We start from the raw sequence: 23,976 nt of genomic DNA on the forward strand, positions 1-23,976 counted from the left end.
CCGGAGAAAAGTCCGCTAATTTCGAGCGGGTATCCAGGTAGGCAGGGCCCGCGACGGAGACGTCGCTGGCCCCGCCGCCTGGTATGGACTTAAAGAGGAACCCCAACGCCGAAAAAAATCGGCGTGGGGGTCCCCCCCAAGTCCACAACAGACCCTTGTCCGAGCACGCTACACGGCCGGCCAGGAAAGGGGGGCGAGCGAGCGCCCCCCCTCCTGAGCCGTACCAGGCCGCGTGCCCTCAACATGGGGGGTGCCTTGGGGAAGGGGGGGCCGCGCGGCCCCCCCACCGCAAAGCACCTTGTCCCCATGTTGAGGAGGACAAGGGCCTCTTCCCGACAACCCTGGCCATTGGTTGTCGGGGTCTGCGGGCGGGGGGCTTATCGGAATCCGGGAGCCCCCTTTAATAAGGGGGCCCCCGGATACCGGCCCCCCACCCTATGTGAATGAGTATGGGGTACAATGTACCCCTACCCATTCACCTGTGGAAAAAAAGTACAAAAAAAAACACAACACAGGGTTAAAATATTTTATTGCACAGCTCTGGGGGTCTTCCGTCTTCGGGGGTCTTCTCGCCGGACTCCTCCGCTATCTTCTTGTAGCTCTTTTGCTAGCGGAGGAGTCCGGCTTTCTTCCGCGCCGCCGGCCTCCTCTCCCGACTTCGGGGGTCTTGTCCCCCTCTTCGGTTCTTCTGTTCGCCGCCGTCGCCGCCTTCCGTTCTTCTTCTTCTTCTTCTTCTCCAGGAGATGTTGCCTCAACGATCTCTCCGGCCGGAATGCCAGAGCCGCGCTGCACGGCCACTTATATAGTGACAATGGGGCGGTGTCACATGGCTTTATGTCACATGGGTTGGTGTCACATGGTGACCCCGCCCCCTTACAATGTCATAGTCCCCATGTGACCAACCCATGTGACACCGCCCCATTGTCACTATATAAGTGGCGGCGCAGCGCGGCTCTGGCATTCCGGCCGGAGAGATCGTCGAGGCAACATCTCCTGGAGAAGAAGAAGAAGAAGAAGAACGGAAGGCGGCGACGGTGGCCCGGCAGAAGAACCGAAGAGGGGGACAAGACCCCCGAAGTCGGGAGAAGAGGCCGGCGGCACGGAAGAAAGCCGGACTCCTCCGCTAGCAAAAGAGCTACAAGAAGATAGCGGAGGAGTCCGGCGAGCAGACCCCCGAAGACGGAAGACCCCCGGAGCTGTGCAATAAAATATTTTAACCCTGTGTTGTGTTTTTTTTTTGTACTTTTTTTCACAGGTGAATGTGTAGCGGTACATTGTACCCCATACTCATTCACATAGGGTGGGGGGCCGGTATCCGGGGGCCCCCTTATTAAAGGGGGCTCCCGGATTCCGATAAGCCCCCCGCCCGCAGACCCCGACAACCAACGGCCAGGGTTATCGGGAAGAGGCCCTTGTCCTCATCAACATGGGGACAAGGTGCTTTGGGGTGGGGGGGGCGCCCCCCCCCCCTTCCCCAAGCCACCCCCCCATGTTGAGGGCACGTGGCCTGGTACGGTTTAGGAGGGGGGGGGGGGCGCTCGCTCTCCCCCCTTTCCTGGCCGGCCGGGTAGCGTGCTCGGACAAGGGTCTGTTGTGGACTTGGGGGGGACCCCCACGCCGATTTTTTCGGCGTTGGTGTTCCCCTTTAAGTCCATACCAGGCGGCGGGGCCAGCGACGTCTCCTTCGCGGGCCCCGCCTACCTGGAGACGCGCTCAAAATGAGCGGACTTTCCTCCGCGTGTGTGGGCGAGTCCGTTCATTTCAAAAGTAGGGCGGATAGTATGGCGGACTTAGTCCGCCGTATTAGTCCGCTCAAAAAGTGCCGTGTGTGGGCAAGTCCGTTCATTCGAAAGTATGACGGACTGTCTGACGGACTAAGTTGGCCAGACAGTCCGCCACGTGTGTACGCGGCTTTACACTTTTGCACTTCGACATTTTTATAGCTAAAAAGATCCCACTTTTAGCGTGTTGGCAGCTTTTCTTAGATTTTTTTTGGACTACTGCGCAGTGTTATTGTATATACACAGTTCATCTGAGTACCTGTCACAGTTCATCTGAGTACCCGAGTACCTGTCACAGTCCATATGAGTACCTGTCACCGCCCTTCAGAGTACCCAAATACCAGTCACCAAACCATCAGAGTACCTCTCACCAGGCCATCAGAGTACCAGAGTACTTGTCACCAGGCCATCAGAGTACCCGAGTACCTGTCACCAGGCCATCAGAGTACCCGAGTACCTGTCACCAGGCCATCAGAGTACCCGAGTACCTGTCACCAGGCCATCAGAGTAGCAGAGTACCTGTCACCAGGCCATCAGAGTACCCGAGTACCTATCTCCAGCCAATCAGAGTACCCGAGTACCTATTTGCAGCCCATGTCTCATAGAATACACGTTGGGGTGTTTGCTTTCCAAAATGGGGTCATTTTGTGGGTAATTTCACTGTCCTGGTGGTCCAGGACCTTCAAAAGTGTGATGGGTAGGAATGAAATGAGATGTGTCATTTATTCTCCTAGAACATCTGAACGTACTACTTCAATGTTCGGCCTCTCTATGTGGCCAGGCTGTGTAAAAGTCCTACACAGTAGTATCGCCATACTCGGGAGGAGTAGCAGAATGTATTTTGGGGTATAATTTTTGCTATATACATGCTATGTGTTAGAAATATCTTATAAATTGACAATTTTGTGTAAAAAAAAATGCGTTTTAATTTTTTTCCACATATTCCAAAAACTTCTGGAAAAAAATGAACTATTCAAAAGACTCATTATGCCTCACAGATTATACATTGGGGTGTTTGCTTTCCAAAATGGGGTCATTTTATGGGAAATTCCATTGTCCTGGTACTCCAGGGCCTTCAAAAGTGTAATAGGTGGTTGAGAAATGAGATGCGTCATTTTTGCTCGTAGAAAGTCTGAAGGTACTACATCAATGTTGGTGCTCTGTATGTGGCCAGGCTGTGTAAAAGTCTCACACATGTGGTATCGCCGTACTCGGGAAGAGTAGCAGAATGTATTTTGGGGTGTAATTTTTTGTTAGCATATGCTGTGTGTGAGAAATAACCTGATAATATGACAATTTAGTAAAAAATAAAAAAAAATTAAAAAAAATCTTAATTTTGCAAAGAATTGTGGGAAAAATGACAACTTAAAAAAACTCACCATACCTTGGAATGTCTACTTTGTAAAAAGGGGTCATTTGGGGGGTATTTGTACTTTCCTGACTTGTTAGTGTCTCAAGAAGTGAGGTACACCTGATGTACTAAAGGCCTGATCAGAAGTGATCAATTTTCAGTGATTGGCACCATAGTTTGTAGACTCTATAACTTTCACAAAGACCAAATAATATATACTAATGTGGGTTATTTTTACCAAAGATATGTAGCAGTATAAATTTTGGCCAAAATTTATGAAGGAAAATTACTAATTAGCAAAAATTTATGACAGAAACAAAGAAAAAGGCATTTTTTTCAAAAAAAAATACGTTTTATTTTATTTATAGCACAAAAAAAAAAACACACTAGTGATTAAATACCACTAAAAGAAAGCTCTATTTGTGTGCAAAAAAAGTTTCATATGGATACAATGTTGGATGACTGAGTAATTGTCAAACTGTGAGAGCGCTGAAGGCTGAAAATTGGTCTGGTCAGGAAGGGGGTGTAACTGCACTGTATTGAGGGGGTTAATAAAATATATGCTGTGACCATAGATCTCCTTTAAAACACATCACTGAATACATACTGTATATGTGTTTAGGAGTGGACATGTGAAGAACGGAAAACATTTGTTTAGTTTCGGATACATTTGTTATGTTACTAATTATTTTTTTGTGGATTTGTTTTGGAATTCATTTAGTTTAGTTTCTCTTAGTTTTTTTTATTCGTTTCCTAATGAATTCCAAATTTTCAAAATGATTTGAATTCAAATTGGTCGAACATTTATCGATCAATATGACAATGAAAAATAAAAAGGGAAACAAAAACTGTGTGGGGTCCCCCCATCCACATCAGGCCCTTTGGATCTGGGAAATCATTATGGGGTAGCCCAGTTATGGAATATGCAATCTTGTGCAATGCATGCTGTTAGTGCTATGGTGAAGACTTTTAAAGGTGAAAACAAGCAGTAAGGAGGCAGTATAATGCCTCCTCCCCAAATGTCAAATGTGCTCTGAAGAACGATCCACCCCAGATTGCTCTTCAAGCGGCCAATGCTAATGTAAACTAAGAGGGAAAATCCCCCAAAACCTCCTGCTGCATCTCTGGAACAGGAAGCAAAGGGTCATTTCCCCAATAGTAGACAGACAACAATAAATAAATACATAAATAACATAGCAGGGATTTTAATGCTTCCCTACTCAAGCCAAAGTTAAAAAAAAAAAAAAAAAAAGATTATACTCACACACTTTACCTGATGCTGTACAACGCAGCATGGTTCTACATGTGATCCTTAAAACAGATTTAAAAATGTAAAGAGAGAAACTGATGATTCATACTATGTGCAATTAAGAATTGAAGCACCACACCATAATATTCAAGTCCAAACACAAATTTATCTCAGTCATTAAGGAGCCTCTCCTGTCTCTCCAGTGTGAAAAGCTCTAGTGCTTTAACACTGGAGCTGACAGTAAAAAAAAGTCCTGCAAGCAGCATCTTTGCAGCCCTGTAGGAGCCTAAAGTGCCCTTAATCATTGAAATCAATGGGGCAGCGCCACCAAATCACCAGAAAAGCAATGCTGCAGAGGCGATTGCGGGCGGTTTTAACCCTCTTTCAGCCAACAGCGGAGGTTAAAAGAGCCCCACTCGTGATCGAATAGTGCCGCTAAAACAACGGTAAAGCGATGCTAAAAAAAATAGCAATGCTATACCGCTGACGCCCACCCGCCCCAGTGTGAAAGCAGCCTTAATGCTTGCAGAGAGCTACATCTCTGCCCACATCATCAGGACCCTAGTACAAAAAGTGATGGGAAACACACATTTTACTTAACAGGAGGAGAGAAGAAATCTTTCAAATCTTCTCTTGAGGATACAGATAGAAAAAAAAATTGACAAGGGTTTTAACTCCCTACTTCATCCAAAAACAAAACAATGTTTCAGATTTAAATAAACTTTAACTATACACTTTTATACACTTGCCACCAAATTCACCAAGGCACTTTCACCCCCTTTCTGCCCAGACCAATGTTCAGCTTTCAGCGCTCACACACTTTGAATGACCCTAATTAGTGTATATTATTTGGTCTTTGTGAAAGTGATAGAGTCTACAAGCTCATTGAAAATTGATCACACCTGATGTACTGAAGGCCTATCTCATTTCTTGAGACACTAACAAGCCAGGAAAGTACAAATAACACCAAATGACCCCATTTTGGAAAGTAGACGTCCCAAGGTATTTAGTAAGTTGCATGGTGAGTTTTTTAAAGTTGCAATTTCTACCCACAATTCTTTGCAAACTTAAGATTTGTGTTTTTTTTTTTTTTTTTTTTTTTTACAAAATGGTCATATTAACAGGTTATTTCTCTCACACAACATATGCATGCTTGCAACTACACACCAAAACACATTCTGCTACTCCTCCTGAGTATGGCAAAGCCACATGTGTGAGAATTTTTTCCGCAAATCTGGCCACATACAGAGGCCCAACATGCAAGGAGCACCATCAGGTGTTCTAAGGACAGAAATGACACATCTAATTTCCTGACAACCTATTATTTTGAAGGCCCTTCATATTTCTAACACATAACATTTACATACCAAAAATTACACTCCAAAATAAATGCTATTGAGGAAAGGGTAAAAAAAAAACAAAAAACAAAAAAAACAAAAAACCTTGTTATTTTAGTAGTGTCCACAGAGGGAAGAATTGGTCCAGGCAGCAGGCAGGGATGTGCTTAGCGATTACAATAGTAATAGTATCCAAGCAGAAGGCAAGTATATTATCTATAGTCAGCACAAGGATATTGTCAGCACAGCCAAAGCATTTGTTCAGGCAGAGATAGCCAGCACATCCAAAATATTGGTCCTGGTACACCGTTAACTGCCTGTACTCATTATTGTACCGCTCTCCAGTCCTTCATAAAACATACCGCCTCTTGCTACAGCTAATTAATTCCATAGTCCAGAGGCATGATGGCAGTAAGTCAGCAGCAGGCTGAGGGCTGCAATCAGGTAAGACCTGTGCACAGGGGTAGAGGCTTCACTCGCCCAAATCTCTATGAAGCCTCCGGACTCCAGACCATAATCCGGAAATTACAAAACCCAGAGACCACAAAAAAAAAATTATTTTCTCCATCTGGAAAAACCTTTCTGGGGCCCTTCTGTACTACAGTAGCAGGGCAACAGAGCAATCCAAGTGGTAGGCAAAAGCATAGTCCATAAAACACACCAGGGTCAGATGATGAAAATGGGGAAATGGTTAAGGATATGGGCTAATATTTTAGGGATGTGTGATACAGTCATAAGCATTCACCAATGTAAAGGTCAGGTTCGGAGGGACAATGGTAGCTGGTATCTCTTCAAAATCCTCTTTTGCTGCATACTCGACATCTTTTTTGGTGTCTTCGACCTGCTTCAGATGGTGGAATGTTGTCCAGGAAGAGGCCCCTCATGAGGTCAGCTAACAGCATCAGAGCAAAGTTGTTGTTTTTTTTTGGGGGGGGGGGGGGGTCTTTGTTGGTAGACGAAGGACTTGACAACTTCTTTGATGAATTTTAGGAAGTGGGCAGGGCTTTCCGTGGATTTGGTGTGAATTATGTAGGCATTATAAATGGCCAAATAATTTTTTTTGTACCAGAAACAAGACCTCCTTATTGACAAATATGTCTGAAGCATTTGGTCATTGAAATCCCCCCCACCCCCTCCAATAATGTAGAGACTGTAATCTTGTACATATGTTGGCTTTTCAATGGGACCTCGTCTTATCTGAACTTCAATTGTAGTGTCATAATGGATGGTGGACGTCATGTATGCATTCCTGGTATCCTTCCACCTCAAGGCCAGCACTTTGTTGCACCTCAAAGTTGCTCTTTCTCCCCTTCACAGTTTTTTTATTCACTATGGCTTGTGGGAAGCCTTTCCTATTCTTTCTGGAGGTTCGGCAAGCCAGGGTTTCTGTGAGGTATAGGTGTTTGAAAATGGGCAGGCTGGTGTAGAAGTTATCCAGGTATATGTGGTAACCTTTCTTCAGCAGTGGATATGCCAGGTCTCATACAATTTTACCAGTTGTGCAAATGTAGGCCGGGCACTCAGGGGGCTGGAGCTGGGAATCTCTTTCTTTATATATGTAGAACGCATACAGATATCCTGTGACTCTCTTGCAAAGTTATACAATTTCACTCCATATTTGGCCCTTTGGCTAGGAATGTATTGCTTTATTCCTAGCCAGCCTGAAAAGGGACCCAGGGACTAATCTACACTTATATGCTGATCGGGAACATAGAGTTCTGCAAATCGTTGGGAAAATAAATTTGAGTGGGCACATTTTATATAAGTTATCGTAATTTAGATGATTGCGGTGAGAGCACTGGGTGTTGTTGATGAAATGAAGTGCATAATCATCTCGTATCAGGACCTGGTCATTACAAAAGAATAAATGGGCATGTGGTGGATGGGGTTGGTGGACCAATAGGCATGTCCTTAATTTTTTTTTGTAAGCCTCATGTTTATGGAGAGGCCCATAAACACTTTGAACGCCTCCAGAATCAGATCCTTCCACTCAAACAGATGGGCATATGATGATTGGGGGTCATTGGAAATATGCTGCTGGGCATATAAATTAGTCTGATCCACAATGAATTGCAGCAAAGTGTCGGGCAAAAATAAATAAAAACAATTGATTTCTGTAAAATTGTTTGTATTGGCCTGCACACCTGGCTGTGCGGTGAAAGGGGGAATTCTTGCTCATCATGAGATGGAAGGCAGCCATGTTGGGTTGGCAAGACCAGCTGGAAGACTTGTAGTGGCCCTGGCTCTTGGGGGGAAGTGGCCCTCCAGTGCTGGTAGTTGGGGGATTTGAAGGTCTTATAAACCCCAGATCCCTCCATAAAGAGTACCTGTCATGTGCCTATTGCTGTTACAAAGGATGCTTACAAAAAAAATAACAGTGTAAAAATAAAATCAATAATTGAAAAAAAATAAAATAATGTGCCCCCATGCTAGTGCACAAAGGCGATCTTGTGCATTGGTCCCATGCGCACGGAAACGACGATAGTTCCACACATGTTGGATATCACCTCAAACATCAGATCATGGGCAGTAATACTAGCACTAGACTTCCTTTGTAAATCTAAAGTGGTAACCTATAAAGGATTTTAAAGCGTTGCCTATGAATAGTAAAATTGACGTTGTTTGTCACCATTGCTCAGGCTTGCACAATTTTAAACTGTGACCCGTTTGGTATCTATTTACTCGGTGTAACATCATCTTTTATATATTTTACAAAAAAAAATGGGTTATATACAATGTTTTTTTACATTTAGATTCCAAAAAAATATATTTTTCTCAAAAACTGTTTGAAAAACTGCTTCACAAACAACATGCGACAAATTCAAAACCCACCAATTTATTCTCTAGTGCCTCTGCTTTCAAAATATATGTATAATGTTTGGGGGTTCTAAGTGATTTTCTAAAAACCGATTGTTGCATGTACACAAAACGTGCCAGAAAAGGTCTAGTCTTCAAGAGGTTATATAATATCTTTGTATTATGATGTCTCCCACAGTATAATGTTAACAGGCACTTAGTTCTGAACCTACCTCTGTCTGTCTTTCCAACTTTCTCTGAATAACCAGCTGGATCATTCCACGAATGTTTCCCTCCATAGACATGGACCTTCGCAATGTTTCCATAGCTTCTTGATTTGATTTACTCTGCAGACACTCTCCATTCACAGCAAGAAGTTGGTCATTAACTCTCAGACGACCATCCTATAAAATAACCATTTACCAAAAGTTAGCAAAGATAGCTTGAAATGTTATGCTTTTGATAGTAGTTAATTTATATTGTTTAACAATTTTGATTGAACTATGAACACAAATTTCAAGGACAATCCTAACATTTTTGGGGGAGTGCTTCCGATTTTTAAAGGCTGTTAAAACACAAATTGATACAGAGCTTCAGGTAACAATGTGACTGTACAGCGCAAATACAAAATAATACAAAAAAAAATCCATAAAGTGAAAAATAAAAAGTCCATATAGTGAATGATGAAATATAAGGGAAATTCAGAAAGAGGGTTCTTGCCCCGAGAGGTCTAAACGTGGATTTTGATTTAAATTGTTTCATTTCGGACAGATAATTGAATTGTTTTATTGTATTTGATTTTTTTCCTTTTGCACTTGTATTTGTATTTTTATTTTTATTTTAATTTCATTATTATTTTTATTTTTATTTTCATTTTCATTTATTTTTATTTTATTTTTATTTATTTTTATTTTTATATTTATCTTTATTTTTATTTTCACATTTACTTATTTGTATTTTTATATTTATTTTCATTTTTATTTTTATTTTATTTTTTATTTTTATTTTATTTTTGTTTTGATTTATATTTTGATACTCATTTTTATTAATCCATGTGTGGATCAGTGTAGCTTTCTGATGGCGTCAGCGGCATTGCGGGTATATTTACTAGGTTTTTATTTTGGTTATATTTGACTTACCAGGAGATTATATTGTACTGCTTTCTTTAGGCAATATCCCCTTTCTTTCTCCACATAGTTTATGTGAGAATAATTAGAGGATTGCATCTTGTTGCTAATCAGCAGACTATATTTTTGTCTCTCTTTGGTTTGGTTTTAATTTCCCTATAGCATATATATTTTTTAATACTTTCTCTCTCCTTCCTGTGTTTGGAGTGAGCGCAGATCTATGTTCCGGTGTCACGTTTGATACGTGCTGTCTACGGTATCTGTCTTGCGCATAACTCCGCTTTGTATTGGTTCTATATTAGTGTGTTGGTATAAAAGCGGCCGTCCGACGTCATTCCGTCACCGCTGATGAAGTCCCGCCTATTCTCTGGGACGCAACGCGTACGGACCACGTGACCTGCGTCGTGACGTCATCCGCCAGCTGACACACTGATCCATGCATGGTATCTTCTGTCTTAGCACTCAGCACTGGAGATCAGTGCTTACAAATGTGAGTGGTATTTGTCTTTTTTTTATTTGTTTTAATAAATTGGCATCAACGGAGAGCACTAGATTTTCCTGTTCTTTTTCATATATGATATCACATTGATCTGATGATACGGAGGAGAACCTTACCTGGAAATGCTTCCGCTTGATCTGCTGTAACCTTATGATCTACCCTTGATGGGAACATGCGTTTTTGACCTATCTGATATATCAGGGGTCCACTTGTTGAGGTGAGAGTTCAACTTGCTCAATGGTGAAGGGATCACATCGTCACTTGATATATTGATTGAAGACACATTGCACAAGTGGACTCTTTCTGAATTTCCCTTATATTTCATCATTCACTATATGGACTTTTTATTTTTCACTTTATGGAATTTTTTTTGTATTATTTTGTATTTGCGCTGTACTGATATTTTTTGATTTTGAAATGTGGGATTTGGTAATTTGACCTACAGTATTCTAGCTGCATTTTTATATATTTTCTCACTGTATTTATTGTGTTTTTAGCGCTGGTTGATTTCTCACTTTATTAACAATGTGACTGTAGTGATACTGTAGATAAAAGATCAATTATAAAAAAAAAAAATGAGTAAATCAGTCAGAAAGTGTACAAAATAAATAAGTACATTTCAAACAATGCCCCTAACAATGTGTTTCGGGGGGGAAATTGAAACTATTTTTTTTTTTTTTTCTTTCCATCATATTCTCTTTGCTGCTTATTTACAAATAACTGAATTGGCAATTCTCTGCGATCATTGCTTCTCCCACAAGAAAGTGTGCAGTCCATTGAGCTTTCCAGTTATCTAATTTGAGTTCTGCTATATTGCATTTTTTAATGAAGTGAAAGAGAGCATAACACCATTTGTTTAAATGAGCATCCAGTGGTATCGAAAACATATTCTTTCAATGAAATGGGTATGAATATAACAGAAAATGAATGCTTGCAAACAGATTTATGTTTTGTCAGGCTGTCTAAAAAGTCAATATATAGACACCGTCAGCAGCTTCATCAAACAAGTCTACTACAGTCTTAATTTAAAGGTAACAAATTAAAACTTCAGCACATCTACAGTAAATCATAGGTGACCTTGTACTTGTCTCAGCATTGCAGAACAAAGGACTCTATTATAGTTATAAAAAGGCATCAAGGTTCTTCAGTGAAAACAGAATATATACTCTCTGCTTTCCTAGTTTTCTTTAAAAGAAAAGCTAGCAAGTTTAAAAATAAATACGGTTACATCCCAGCAGCATAAAATTGAACTGATCACTCCTTGACATGATACCAGACCACAAAGAAACAACCGCAAATCTTACCCAGGACAGTCCCTAATATCTTTCAGTCCACTCTCATATGACCCGACAACACAGAAAGGGTGGATTAACACACCCTACCTCCAGTATCTAGAATATGATTGTATCCTTATATCCACCTGTAACAACACCTCTGTACTTACATGTTCTTATGTAACTCTGTAATTGATGTTGCTCATCATTTATGTGTTCTTCTGATAAAAATGTCAATAAAAAAAAGATTGAAAAAAATAAAATAAATAATACGGTAGTAATCATGGAATATAGTAGTAATATAAATACCCGCTATTAAACTTCATCTAGTTTGCATTTACCAATATACTTCTAATGAATATTACTTGGCTTGTTATGTTGATCCTCACATACTTCCCATGCTACATACTTATTTTAGGTCATTGATTCAAAATAGCAGAAGTCTGAAGATCAGCATGGCACACAGACAAATAGCATTTTCAGTGAGATATCAGTAATGGCAGATATTATATATATTCTTTTTTTCAGTGGCATAGTGGGGGGGGGAGGGGGTGTTTGAAATCCCTGTGCCAGTGTGTGTCACTCTAACTTTGTCCTCAAAATTTCTATTTTATGTGTCCCCTGTGATCTGTCTGCCATGTTTAGGCTCAGCTGGGTGCCTGGTGCCCTGTGATTGGGAGAATGGGGTCATGTGCGGCGGCGGAGCTGGCCTGTCCTTAAACACGAGTGATGTATGCACAAAGGCTGCTCCTGGAGTCCCATCTCTGCCAGCCCTTCATCCACTGGCTTCTCATCCTCCTCTCCTGACCACCGTCAGTGTGGTAGACAGAGCCGAGATCAGAATTGATGGATGACAAAAAAAACAAAAAACAGGTGAGCAGCCGCCAGCCAGAGACGAGTGAGCAGTTAGAGAGCCACGCTCCCGCCACATGTTAATTGCAACCAGCAAGCAAACATGCATGTCTGTGGGCCTCACCGGTCAGTGTAGGTGTCAGCATGGTGGTCAGTCAATGTAGGTGATCAGTGTGGTGGTTAGTGCAGGTGTTAGTGTAGTAGTTAGTCAGTGCAGGTGTTAGTGTAGTGGTCATTCAGTGCAGGTGGTCAGTGCAGGTGTTAGTGTAGTTGTAAGTCAGTGTAGGTGTCAGGTAAACCAATGCGGGTGTTAGTGTGGTGGTCAGTATAATGGTCAGTGCAGGTGGTAGTGCAATGGGCAGTCAGTGCAGATGTCAGGTAGGTCAGTGTAGTGGTCAGTGCAGTTGTCAATGTAGGTTGTCAGTGCAATTGTTAGGTAGGTCAGTGCAGGTGTTAGTGTAGTGGTCAGTCAAAGTAGGTGGTCAGCGCAGGTGTCAGTCTAGTGTCAGGTAGGTGACAGTTAAGGTGTCAGTGCAGGGTGTCAGTGTACACATTTTTTATATGTACACATCCATGCCTAGGTTCTACAGCATGAAATGAGTAAGTATATAATGCAGTATCACATTTTTTTAAAAGAGAACTTGGAGAAAAAGGAGAGAAGAGCAGGGGGGAAAAACAGGTTTGCATCAAGGAGCATATGCCATTATGGTAAGTCATTCCTGGATGGCTTGATTCGGACCAAGGATGGAGAGGCTAAGTAGTGGGTTTCAAACGAGGGCCAAACACTGAGTGGTTGGGGCTGACATATGCTGTTGTCTATGTAGGAATTAATAACAATATGTTGCTCTGGGGTCCAACTGCCAATGTTGTCATTGGTTCTGAAACAGTTTAAGATACTCATGTGGTCATTTAGTTTGTCAATTGTCATACTTAGAGTAGGTAAAGGGACATGTTGCCAAAGGTGAGCAAAAAAAAAGCTCTAACCGAGAGAGAGTACGTCCTATGGCCACGTCCTACGTGTTTCGTCATCAAGACGTCATCGTCCAGATGATGTCTTGATAAAACGCGTAGGACATTGCCATAGGACGTACTCTCTCTCGGTTAGAGCTGCAGAAATCGGCAGCAGCGGCAATAATACTGCTTGTTAAACACATTGGCAAATGTGAGTATATTTCTTAATCTAATAAATTGTAGTTTTAAACTAATAGTGCACTATGGATATTCCTCTTTTCTATATGGATTAATTGAACGAGGTGGCTGTCACATGCTGAAAAGACTAAGGTCCCAGAGAAATACCACATAGCGACACCGGCTTACACTGTGAAGGTGCAACTGGGGTAAGGCATCTGGTGAGTGCAAAATCACTACTTACACGAAAAAAATGCACAAGCACCTTCTTTCAGCATATTAAGGATCAATCACAGCACCTGTCATATTGTGCACGACTCACTTTTTCACATTTATGGACTATAAATATATTTAATTTACGCACCTATTTATTTGTATTACATTATATATATATATATATATATATATATATATATATATATATATATATATATATATATATATATATATATATATATATATATATATATATATATATATATATATATTTATTTATTTATTTATTTATTTTTTGCTCTTGACACTGAGTTTTATTCTTTACGGCACACTAGGATTGGGAAACAAAATTAAGGTGTGTTTTTTTTTTTTTTTTTTATGGCACCATAGGTTTTTGTTATCAGAGCCTTTTTGACTCATTTAAATATTTCCTGGTTTGATACCCAAAAACCCACCAGGGGGTCTAATGCACCAAACACATTTTCACACTTTTTGGAAAAATATAATAAGGCACTGAGAAGTCACAAGGGTTATTTATACTTCCAAAGAATTACACACACACAGCACTTTGGCTTTTAGCATGACAAAATAATTTTAACCACTTAAATACTGGGCACTTAAACACCTTCCTGCCCAGACCAATTTTGAGCTTTCAGCGCTGTTGCACTTTGAATGACAATTGCACAGTCATGCTACACTGTACCCAAATGAATTTTTTATAATTTTTTTTCCCACAAATAGAACTTTCTTTTGGTGGTATTTGATCACCTCTATGGTTTTTATTTTTTGCTAAACAAATAAAAAAAAAGACCGAAAATGTAAAAAAAAAAAAAATGTTATTTTTTTTTTTGTTTGTTTCAAAACTTTGTAAATAAGTATGTTTTCTCCTTCACTGATGAGGCTGCACTGACGGGACCTGATGGGCACTGATATGTGGCACTGATAGGTGGCACTTTTGGGCGACACAGATGGACACTGATAGGTGGCACAAATTGGCACTTATAGCTGGCACGGATTGGCATGGATGGGCATGGATAGGCGGCACAGATGGGTATAGATAGGTGGTACATATGGGCATAGATGGGCACTGATAGTTGGCATGGATGGGCACTGATTGTTGGCACGGATGGGCACTGATAAGTGACATTGTATTGCATTGTTTTGTACTGATGGATGCCAATCAGTGCCAAAAAATAATGCATGCCAATCAGTGATGCCCATTGTGAGCACTGATTGGCATCCATTGTGGGCACTGATTGGCATCCATTGTGGGCACTGATTGGCATCCATTGTGGGCACCCCTGGTGGTCTAGGGTGGCATACCTGGTGCTGGGCATCCCTGGTGATCTGTTGGCGTCCCTGGTGATCCAGTGTGGGCATCCTCGGGGGGGGGGCTGTGCTGATAATCGATCAGCACAGACCCCCCCCCTGTTAGAGGAGCAGCCGATTGGCTCTCCTCTACTCACGTCTGACAGACGCGAGTGAGAAAAAGCCGATCACTGGCTCTTCCTATTTACACTGTGATCAGCCATGATTGGACACGGCTGATCACGTGGTAAAGAGTCTCCGTCAGAGACTCTTTACCGAGATCGTAGTTGTGGGGTGTCAGACTGACACCCCGCAACAACGATCGAAGCGATGCATGCCCCCGGGGGCACGCAGCGGCTCAAAATCCTGAGGACGTCCTATGACGCCCGGTCAGGATTTTGAAACCACTTTGCAGCCTTCATTTGCCTATAGGGTGGGCGGCAAGTGGTTAACCACTTTAATCTAATTCAAGGACCTTACATTTAGATAGAGAAAGTTGGTCAGTATCCCCTTCATTTAAATCCATTAGAGAGGGTAGCACCATTTTTAGTTTTATTTTTCTTTCTTTATATTTTATAAATTCTTTACCTCTGAAAGTCTATAACTACTTTATAGATTTCTGTTAACAGAGCCTATCTGGTCTATTCAAGTAACTTTTGGTTGTGACATTCAAAAAACTCACCAGGGGGTCTAACACAATTAACACATTTTTACACAAAGCATGGTTTTTGAAAAAAACTGAAAAGTCATTGAAAAGGCACGAGGGTTGCTCATATCTTTAAAGGACCACATACAACACAGCTCTACAGCACCCGATAGAGGGTCTAACACAAAAATTTGGTTTATAACACAAAAAAAAATGCTTTTATAATCGTTATTTCTTGCAATTTAATGTAATTTAAGGAAGTTGTATTTAGATGGAGGAACTTGGTCAGCACATTCTTCATTTTGATGTGCTATAGGGCAGCGCCACTTCCATTTTCCTTTTTTTTTTCCATGTTTCCCAGATGAACTTGTTGAAGAGCTACTGCAGTCTTTTGCGAGGTCAAACTGTGGAATTGGGAGTGGAAGAGTTCTTAAAAAATACAGTATACGTGGATATTCCCAACATGGCCGGTTTTGAGTGGTTTAATTTGTACATGGATAGTTGACTAAAGTGGTCTAATAGATCGCACAGAGGTGGTAAGGAATTCAATGGGTCGGTGAGTCAGATGATTATGTCATCAGCACAGAGGCCAATTTTATGAGTCTTGAGTGACAATTAGGCCAGTGATATGGGGGTGGAAACGTATAGCTTTGGCTAATGGTTTGATTGAGAGCGCAACTATTAAGGGTGATGTGGGCATCCCTGGCGGGTTCCATTTGGTGTTGAGTAGGGGGTGGACAGCATACCTGAAGTAAGGACTCTAGCACTGGGGGTGGAATATATTTGAGGTATTGCCAGTGAACTCTGTCAAATGCCTTCTCTGTGTCTAGGGAAATCAGCATAGAAGGCTTTGGTGATGCTCTGCCCAGTGGATAAGGTCTAAGAACCTACAAGTTCCATCTGTGGCTTGGCGGTTAGGGATGAAGTCCACCTGATCAGGGTGGATGAATGTAGGCATATAAGTCACAAGGCGGGTGGCTAATAATGTGGCATAAAGTTTGAGATTGTCAGGGTCATGAGGAGGTTTACCTGGTTTGTGAATGGCTACTATTACGACTTCCAAAGGTTTCGGACAGGATCTCTCCAGTAGCTAGGAAATTGTTGAAGGTATTACATAGATGGGGTGTTATTTGGGCTGTGTAGGTCTCATAGTAGTCGTTAAAAAAAATAAATACAATAAATGTCCGGTCCTGGGGCTTTATGGGACAGGTGGCCATTGATGGCTTCAGTGATCTCTTGGTGGGAAAATGGTTGGAAAAGGGATTCTAGTTGCTCTGGGGAGATCAAAGGGAGTTGGAGGGGGGATGGGAATAAATGTATTTGTTGGAGGGTAGGCTGATGATCGGAGGGAGCGAAAGCAAGGTTGTAGAGTTTGGAATAGAAGTAGCTGAAACAATCAGCAATGTCCTTTGGGTTGATTAGCAAGTGTCAATTTTCATTAAAGAGGAACAGAATTGTGGGTTATATTGTTGGGCTAGGAATCTCCCTCCCCTATTTTCCTGGGAATACCAGGTAAGGCAATGTCGTCTGAGATAAAAATTGTGTCCTTTGCAGGTAAGAGCAGAGGTCACGTCTCAATTTGCTCTGTGGCAGTGGATTGGGAGGGGTTAAGCTAAAATGTGTTTAAATATTCAGGTGTTTTGATGCATTCTAGAAAGGAATCAATAGTGAGGGTTCATTTTTTATTTTTTTTCCTGGGCGCCAATTTCAAAAAATACTCCTCGTATGACAGACTTATGGGCATTCCATAGAGTTACTGGGTTAGAGACAGAGCCCACATTGGAAGTAAAGAAGGCCTCAATCTTTTAACGGACCTGGTTCTGAGAAGAGAGGTAATAAATTGGCATAGTATGGTGGTGGTAGTAAGGGAGGTAGTGATAGTGATGGGTACTGGCGCGTGGCCAGACCACATAATAGTACCTATGGTTGAGGCTGTGATTTTTTTTGTAGGAGGACCTTGGACGTCAGAAACAGGTTTAGCCTGGAGTAGGATCTTTGTATATGCGAGTAGAAGAAATAGTCCCTCTCAGTACCATGTTGACACCTCCAGGGGGTCATAGAAATCTTCAAGGGAGATGAGGGAGGAAAGAGCTGTGGATTTCTTGTGCTTGACATTAGAAGAATCAAGTTGGGCATCTGTGATTTCATTAAAGTTGCCGCATACCACAATTTGGTCTCTGTGATAGTGCTGTCATTTTTGTAGTAGGGATTTAAAGAAAGGTCTCTGGTGAGTATTGGGAGCATATATGTCGACAATTGTGAGAGGATGGTTGTTGAATGAAGCCAACAAAATCAGGTGTCTGCCTCAGGGGTCCTGTTCAACCTGGGTAAGAGAGAAAGATTGAGGAGCGAAATGCTATCATGACCCCCCCTGGCTTTTTTGTCAGCTTGTGCATGAAAACAGGTTGGAAAGGCATTGTGAAGCTATTGAAGTGATTTGTTTTCTGAAAAGTGTGTTTCCTGAACACATAGAATATCTGCGTTGTGAGAGATAGCTTCACGCAAGAGTACTGAGCATTTAAAAGGCACTAAGGCCCTTGGCGTTTAGGGAGAAAACTTTGAGAGACATTTGAGTACGGCAGTGAGGATGTCTGTATTGTACTGATGAAGGGTGTCCCCCAGCTCAAATAGCAAGAAGGAAAAAAGAAGAAGAGGAGAGTATTACTGCAGTACAATAGGATGTGTGTGTAAATATGGTCCAAGCAGAGGTCTCTGGGGCACCAAGAGCTCCGGAAAGAGTTACAGTACATCGATGATACAAAATGATGTGCACAATTTAAAAAAAGATGATCTACTAAAGTTTTACAGTAACCATAATTGACAAAGGGGACAAGAGTAGAATCCTCCACAGCTACTGCAATATACAGAAGTCAGTTCCGACGTGAGGTGAGCACCTCCTACAGGAGAGATGATGCCATGGTTAGACATGATGACATTATGGTGGGTGTCAGAATTTCCAGGGAACTGAGATTTTGGAGGAGGGATTGGGTTCTGGCGTAGGTGGTGGTGCGTGCTAGATAATGTCCCAATTATGCAGCGTTTTGATTCCATCTTTAGAGGTCAGGATGGGGACCTCCTGATTCTGGTATGTCACCAGTAGCTTAGTAGGGTAACCATATCTGTAGACTATTTTAAGCTCCTTCAGCAGAAAGATGATGGGAGCAAAGGACTTGCAGGCTTGGGATGTGGCTGCCGAGATGTCATCATACAGCAAAATATTGGTGAAAGGTGTGGGAGGGAGCGCATAGATCTTGCCACTCTCATGACATTATATTTAGTATAAAAAAAGCTGGCCCTCGCTAATATATCTCTGGGGAGGGAAGCTGGAAGGTGTTGCAGCTTATGGATCCTGTTTGCTCGATCATGAGCATATCATTTGTTGTCAGAGATAGGATCAATTTACAGAACAATTGGTGCAGGCAGGGTACTATCTCAGAGGCAGAGAGAGATTTGGGGACCCCACTTACTTTAGTGTTGTTCCGCCTGAAGCGGTCCTCCAAATCAGCTACTTTTAGGTGGAGCATGTGTATGGTTGCACATTGATCATCCTGTCTATTAAGGCATTGTGGGCTTTGGTAGCGTCACAGAGGTGCTGTTCAATGTGATCAGTGCGTTCTTCCAGGGAAGTGACTTTGTCATGTAAATGATTAATAGATATGTTAAGCCCACGTTGGATATCAGCCTGCAGGGTGAGCAGCATGGCTTTGAGGGAGTGCTCAAAGGCTGGGTTGTCAGTAGTCGGAAATGCAGCCAGTGACTGTGCATCTGGCGAGACTGCTGTGGGACTACAGATCCCAGCACCAGTGTGCTTCTTCACTGGAGGCTGTTTCATGGGAGACGAGTCTGGGGAGTCAGCAGAGCACTTACCTTTGTCTCATGGTGAGGGAATCAGCTCTTGGAGGGGAGATGTAGGTTTCTCTATGTCTATGGAGGAGGGTTCAGTTGTTGCTGGCTGTTCAGGCTGCTGCACCGAGTCTCCTCGTTCCTGGCCAGCACCATCTTTGCTGGTGCGGGGGTCGCATGTAGAAATCCAGCAGCCGGCGAGATCCCTTTGGCTGGTAACTCTTTTGAGACATAGTCTGGCGGGCAGCACAAATGTTCCCCTCCATTCTGGAGGGCAGAGAGCGGCTACAGACAAGCTACAGACAGGCTGGAGAAGCTGGATGTGAGCCACGCCTCCCAAGTCCCTCCCACTTTCTAGTGACAAAAATAGCCATTCACACATTTGGTCCTTTGCAAGTACCTGCTTTGGAAAAGGTTCTCTGGCTAAAGCTCAGAAGAAAAAAACAATTCAAAAAATTACCCAGGGCCCTTTGAAGGTTCAACCAAACTGTCACGTACCTGGTGGTTGAGCCCAGTATGCAGGGAGCAGCTTCTTGTATTCCTCTGGCTCGAGAACCCCCGATAGAGCAGACAGGGGCTCGGGGGTATAAAGGGGCACAAGTTTCTGACAGGTTAGCTGATGCAGGGGCTAGTCCAGACCTCTGATGCGCTGCAAGGAGACTGGGGCCGGCTGGGCAGGAAGCAGGAACAGACTGGTAGCTGAAGGCGGCAGACAGGAGGGCGGTGGTCTGTACTTCAGGAGGATCAGACTGGTAGCTGAAGACAGCAGACAGCAGGGAGGTGTTCTGTAGTTCAGGACACAAGCAGGTGCAGGTAAGCCGGGTCATACACTGGTGGGCAGGTCAGGTACATGAGCAGAAGCCAACACAAAGTTGGGGTAGCAGGCGGACAGCAAATGGACCAAAGGAGAGGCAGAAGATACGTTAGGATAAGTTGGGAACGGAGACTGGCAACAATCAGGGATGGTCAAGAACAAGCCTGGTAACAGGAATCAGGTAATACAAACAAGCAGCAAGGAAACGCTGTAGACCAGACAGCAAGGTATCAGTTTCCTTTAAATAGCCCTTCTTGGCGACAAGTGCTGTCATGAAGTGCGTACGCGCCATCATTTGTGCTATTGTGCATGCGCCGGACGGCTCTTTTAATGGGAACCCTGCACACAGGTCTTGACATTGCCCCCCTCCAAAGGGCAGCCTCCGGATGCCCAATTGAGCCATCTTACATGGGTGAGACTTTTTAAAGGCAAGGATCAGCCTTTTAGCATGGATATTGTACTCTGGCTCCCAAGAGATCTCTTCTGGGCCATGCCCTTTCCACTTCACCAGGTACTGGACCTGATTACATCTCTTCCTGCAATCCAGGATGGATTCCACCATAGAATGATGGAAAACAGTGGGGATTTGATGATATCTAGGCACAGTAGTTCTTGATGATTACTGGCAATGGTGGTGTGTAGTGGTACAGTTTCTTGTGTGACTGGCCCTAACTTAAGCGCTGAACCATTGGCCAAATGTACTGAAAGTCCTTTTGCTCTAGGCCGCAGGGGAACATGGCATCTGGTGGCAATGGATAAGTCCATAAAACTGCTGAGGGCTCCAGAATCAATTACAGTGGTGGCCTGAGTATTCCCTTTTGGAAGCTGTAAGAGAATGGAAACAGAGAATGGAAACAGCCAGATGAGAAGCTATTATTAGGGCAAGCAAGGCAGGTGTAAAAGCAGGAGAGATGGAGAAGCACTTACAGAGCTTTGCAGGGCAAGTCCTCACATAGTGTCCAGGTTCTCCACAATAGAGGTAAAGATTACTGGTCCGCCGGTGCTGACGTTCTTCTGGTGTAAGTGAAGGACAAAGCAAGCCTAACTGCATCGGTTTGGAGGTATTAGAGGTGGATGTTACTGGAGTTGAGGAGGCAGGGTGAGGAAAACTAGACACGTGTGGAAGCATCCAAACTGGACGAGAGGGGCCGGATGATTGCTCAGACCTTTATTCCCTTAGAGGTCTATTTGAATAGATAGGTTAATAAGGGCATCTAAAGTCTCTGGGATGCCCACTCGGGCTAAGTCATCCTTTAACGGTTCAGAGAGGCCCATACAAAACTGGCAATGCAGGGCGGCGTCATTCCAGTTTGTGCCGGAACTCCAATACCTGGCCTCAGATACGGTCTTCCGCTGGTCTACCGCCTTGCTGTCTTGTATGCAGGGTCGCTTCCGCAGTGGCAGTCAGTTGCAGGTCATCATAAAGCAGAGACATGGCTTAAAAGAAGGTGCTCAAGCTTTTGAGAGAGGTATCCTTCTGTTTCAGAAGACTGTGGGCCCATGACTGAGGTTCCCCCAACAACAGGGGCATGACAAAGCCCACTTTGGTGGATTCAAGAGAAAAGGTCCTTGGCTGCAGCACAAAGAAAAGATTGCAGGCATTACGGAATGCTCTAAATTTACTATGATTCCCCACAGATATTTTAGGTGTGGGACTTTGGGTTCAGGCGGCAACATCACCACTGAGGGTGCAGCAGAAGTTCCTGATGAGGAGGGCACAGAGGCAGACAGAACCTGAACGCGTTCCTCTAGCCGGTTATGACCCTCTTGCAGGGCCTGGGTGAGTCCAGCAAGATGATGTCAGAGTTTGGCCATTGGAGAGCTCCCTTTGTGAGCTCAGACATGGCTGTCCGGTACTGTCATGTACCTGGTGGTTGAGCCCAGTATGCAGGGAGTGGCTTCTCATATTCCTCTGGCTCGAGAACCCACGATAAAGCAGACAGGGGCTCGGGAGTACAAAGGGGCACAGGTTAGCTGATACAGGGGCTAGTCCGGACCTTCGATGCGCTGCAAAGAGAGTGAAGCCGGCTTGGCAGGAAGCAGGAACAGACTGGAAGCTGGAGACAGCAGGCAGCAGGGAGGTGTTCTGTAGTTCAGGATACAAGCTGGTGACGGCACACAGGGTCATACACCAACGGGCAGATCAGGTACAGGAGCAAAAGCCAAAGCAAAGTCGGGGTGAAAGCCGGGTCGATAACAGACAGTCGGCAAATGGACTAAATGAGATGCAGAAGAGACATCAAGATAAACCGGGATCGGAGACTGGCGGCAAGCAGGGATGGTCAAGAACAAGCAGGGTAACAGAAATCAGGTAAGTAATACAAACAAGCAGCAAGAGTTTCAAGAAACACTGTAGACCAGACAGCAAGGCAGCAAGGTGTCAGTCTCCTTTAAATAGCGCTTCTTGGAGCCAAGTACTTTCACAAAGTGCTGGTGTGTGCCCCCGTGCGTGTATGCACGCCATCATTCGTGCTTTTGCGCATGCGCCAGGCGGCTATTTTAATGGAGTGCACAGGTATTCTTCTACCATTCTGATTGCTTGCATGTCTTTCTTAACACGAATTTCAGTCCATTCCATGTCAGATGTTTAGGTTCATATACAAAGGTTACGGAAATAACCAAGTGACCATAAATGAATCCTCGATTGGTCAGTCATCTCTACTCTCATAACCAATTTCCAATTCCTTTTTGTTATAGGGCTATAGGCAAACAGCATTTCTTATAATTTATTCTAAATGATTATGTGCTCATCTCTTCAAAAAACAAAAACAAAAAAAAAACATGGTGTATATAAGCTCAGCCAAAGAAGAAACTGAAATTTACAATATGCATCACAGGTGTCATTTATTTAGTAAACAGAGAATGTATTTGGATCTACATGTGATACAAATAACTGGAGGATTTAAAATCATTAAGCAATATTTTGCATAAAATGTATGCGTATTCCCTTCCTGCAACACAACACAAATGTTTTAATTTATTTAGCTTGAGGGGAGGTTAGTCCAAGAAAACATTGTCTATTTTTTTTTTTTATAAACCAGGGATGCTTAAAATTCCACATGTAGGAAAGAGATATTACAAATGTAGCTTTAGAACCAAAAGAGTTATGAACTGTATGATTTCATCCTTGTCACAGCTGTGCAACATACAACTTCAGTTCCGTGAGAAGCAATATGTATATTAACCTTAACATGGTTGGTATCAATAAAAGCGAAACATTCAGAGCAGCATAGCAGTATAGTAGCAGAGTGAAGGAGAGAGCTGGTGACGGGTCCAGAATGAATGAAGGATGACAGTCTATTGAGCCAGCATTCAATACATGCACTCTGCATTAAACTTCCCAAGATGCAGGAACATGACCATTACCCTATTGTTTTATGGGAAATAAATACTTGGCAGAGGAAAGGTGTAGGTTGTTTGCTTATACAGCCAGTTATATTTCTAAGCAATATACCCTGGCTGGAAAACAACTATGTAAATTTTATTTCTCTAGTAAATGGAAAGTGTCTGCCAGTAAGAACATTTGCTACAGTGTTCAGAATCTAGACAAATCCAAAACCATATTGCCTTAGATCGGTCATAAATAATCCTGTACCTAGGGCAACCTGGAAAACAAGATAACTCTGGTTTCATTTGGTTTTTCATCCTTCCAGCTAAAACAGAACTGCACACAAGACTTTTGACATCTAAACCGACCAAATATTACATAAGCCAAAAGCATTTTTGTAATACAATAACCATTTCAATGGATAAAA

The 23,976-nt window shown here is 42.9% G+C and overlaps 1 protein-coding gene across 2 annotated transcripts in view; it reads right to left on the minus strand.

The window, feature by feature from the left end:
• The window catches only part of PARD3B (par-3 family cell polarity regulator beta), a 2,156,380-nt gene that overhangs the window by 1,424,284 nt on the left and 708,120 nt on the right, over positions 1–23,976 (minus strand). For both annotated transcript variants that reach the window (XM_077448525.1, XM_077448526.1), the window contains exon 12: positions 8,748–8,918. In XM_077448525.1, coding sequence (XP_077304651.1) covers positions 8,748–8,918 — 171 coding nt within the window. The remainder of the gene's footprint in view (positions 1–8,747; positions 8,919–23,976) is intronic.

Source organism: Lithobates pipiens, unplaced genomic scaffold (assembly GCF_037356315.1).
Source record: "Lithobates pipiens isolate NorthernLeopardFrog02 unplaced genomic scaffold, aLitPip1_a1.2 Scaffold_22, whole genome shotgun sequence".
In the NCBI taxonomy this organism is placed as follows: domain Eukaryota; kingdom Metazoa; phylum Chordata; class Amphibia; order Anura; family Ranidae; genus Lithobates; species Lithobates pipiens.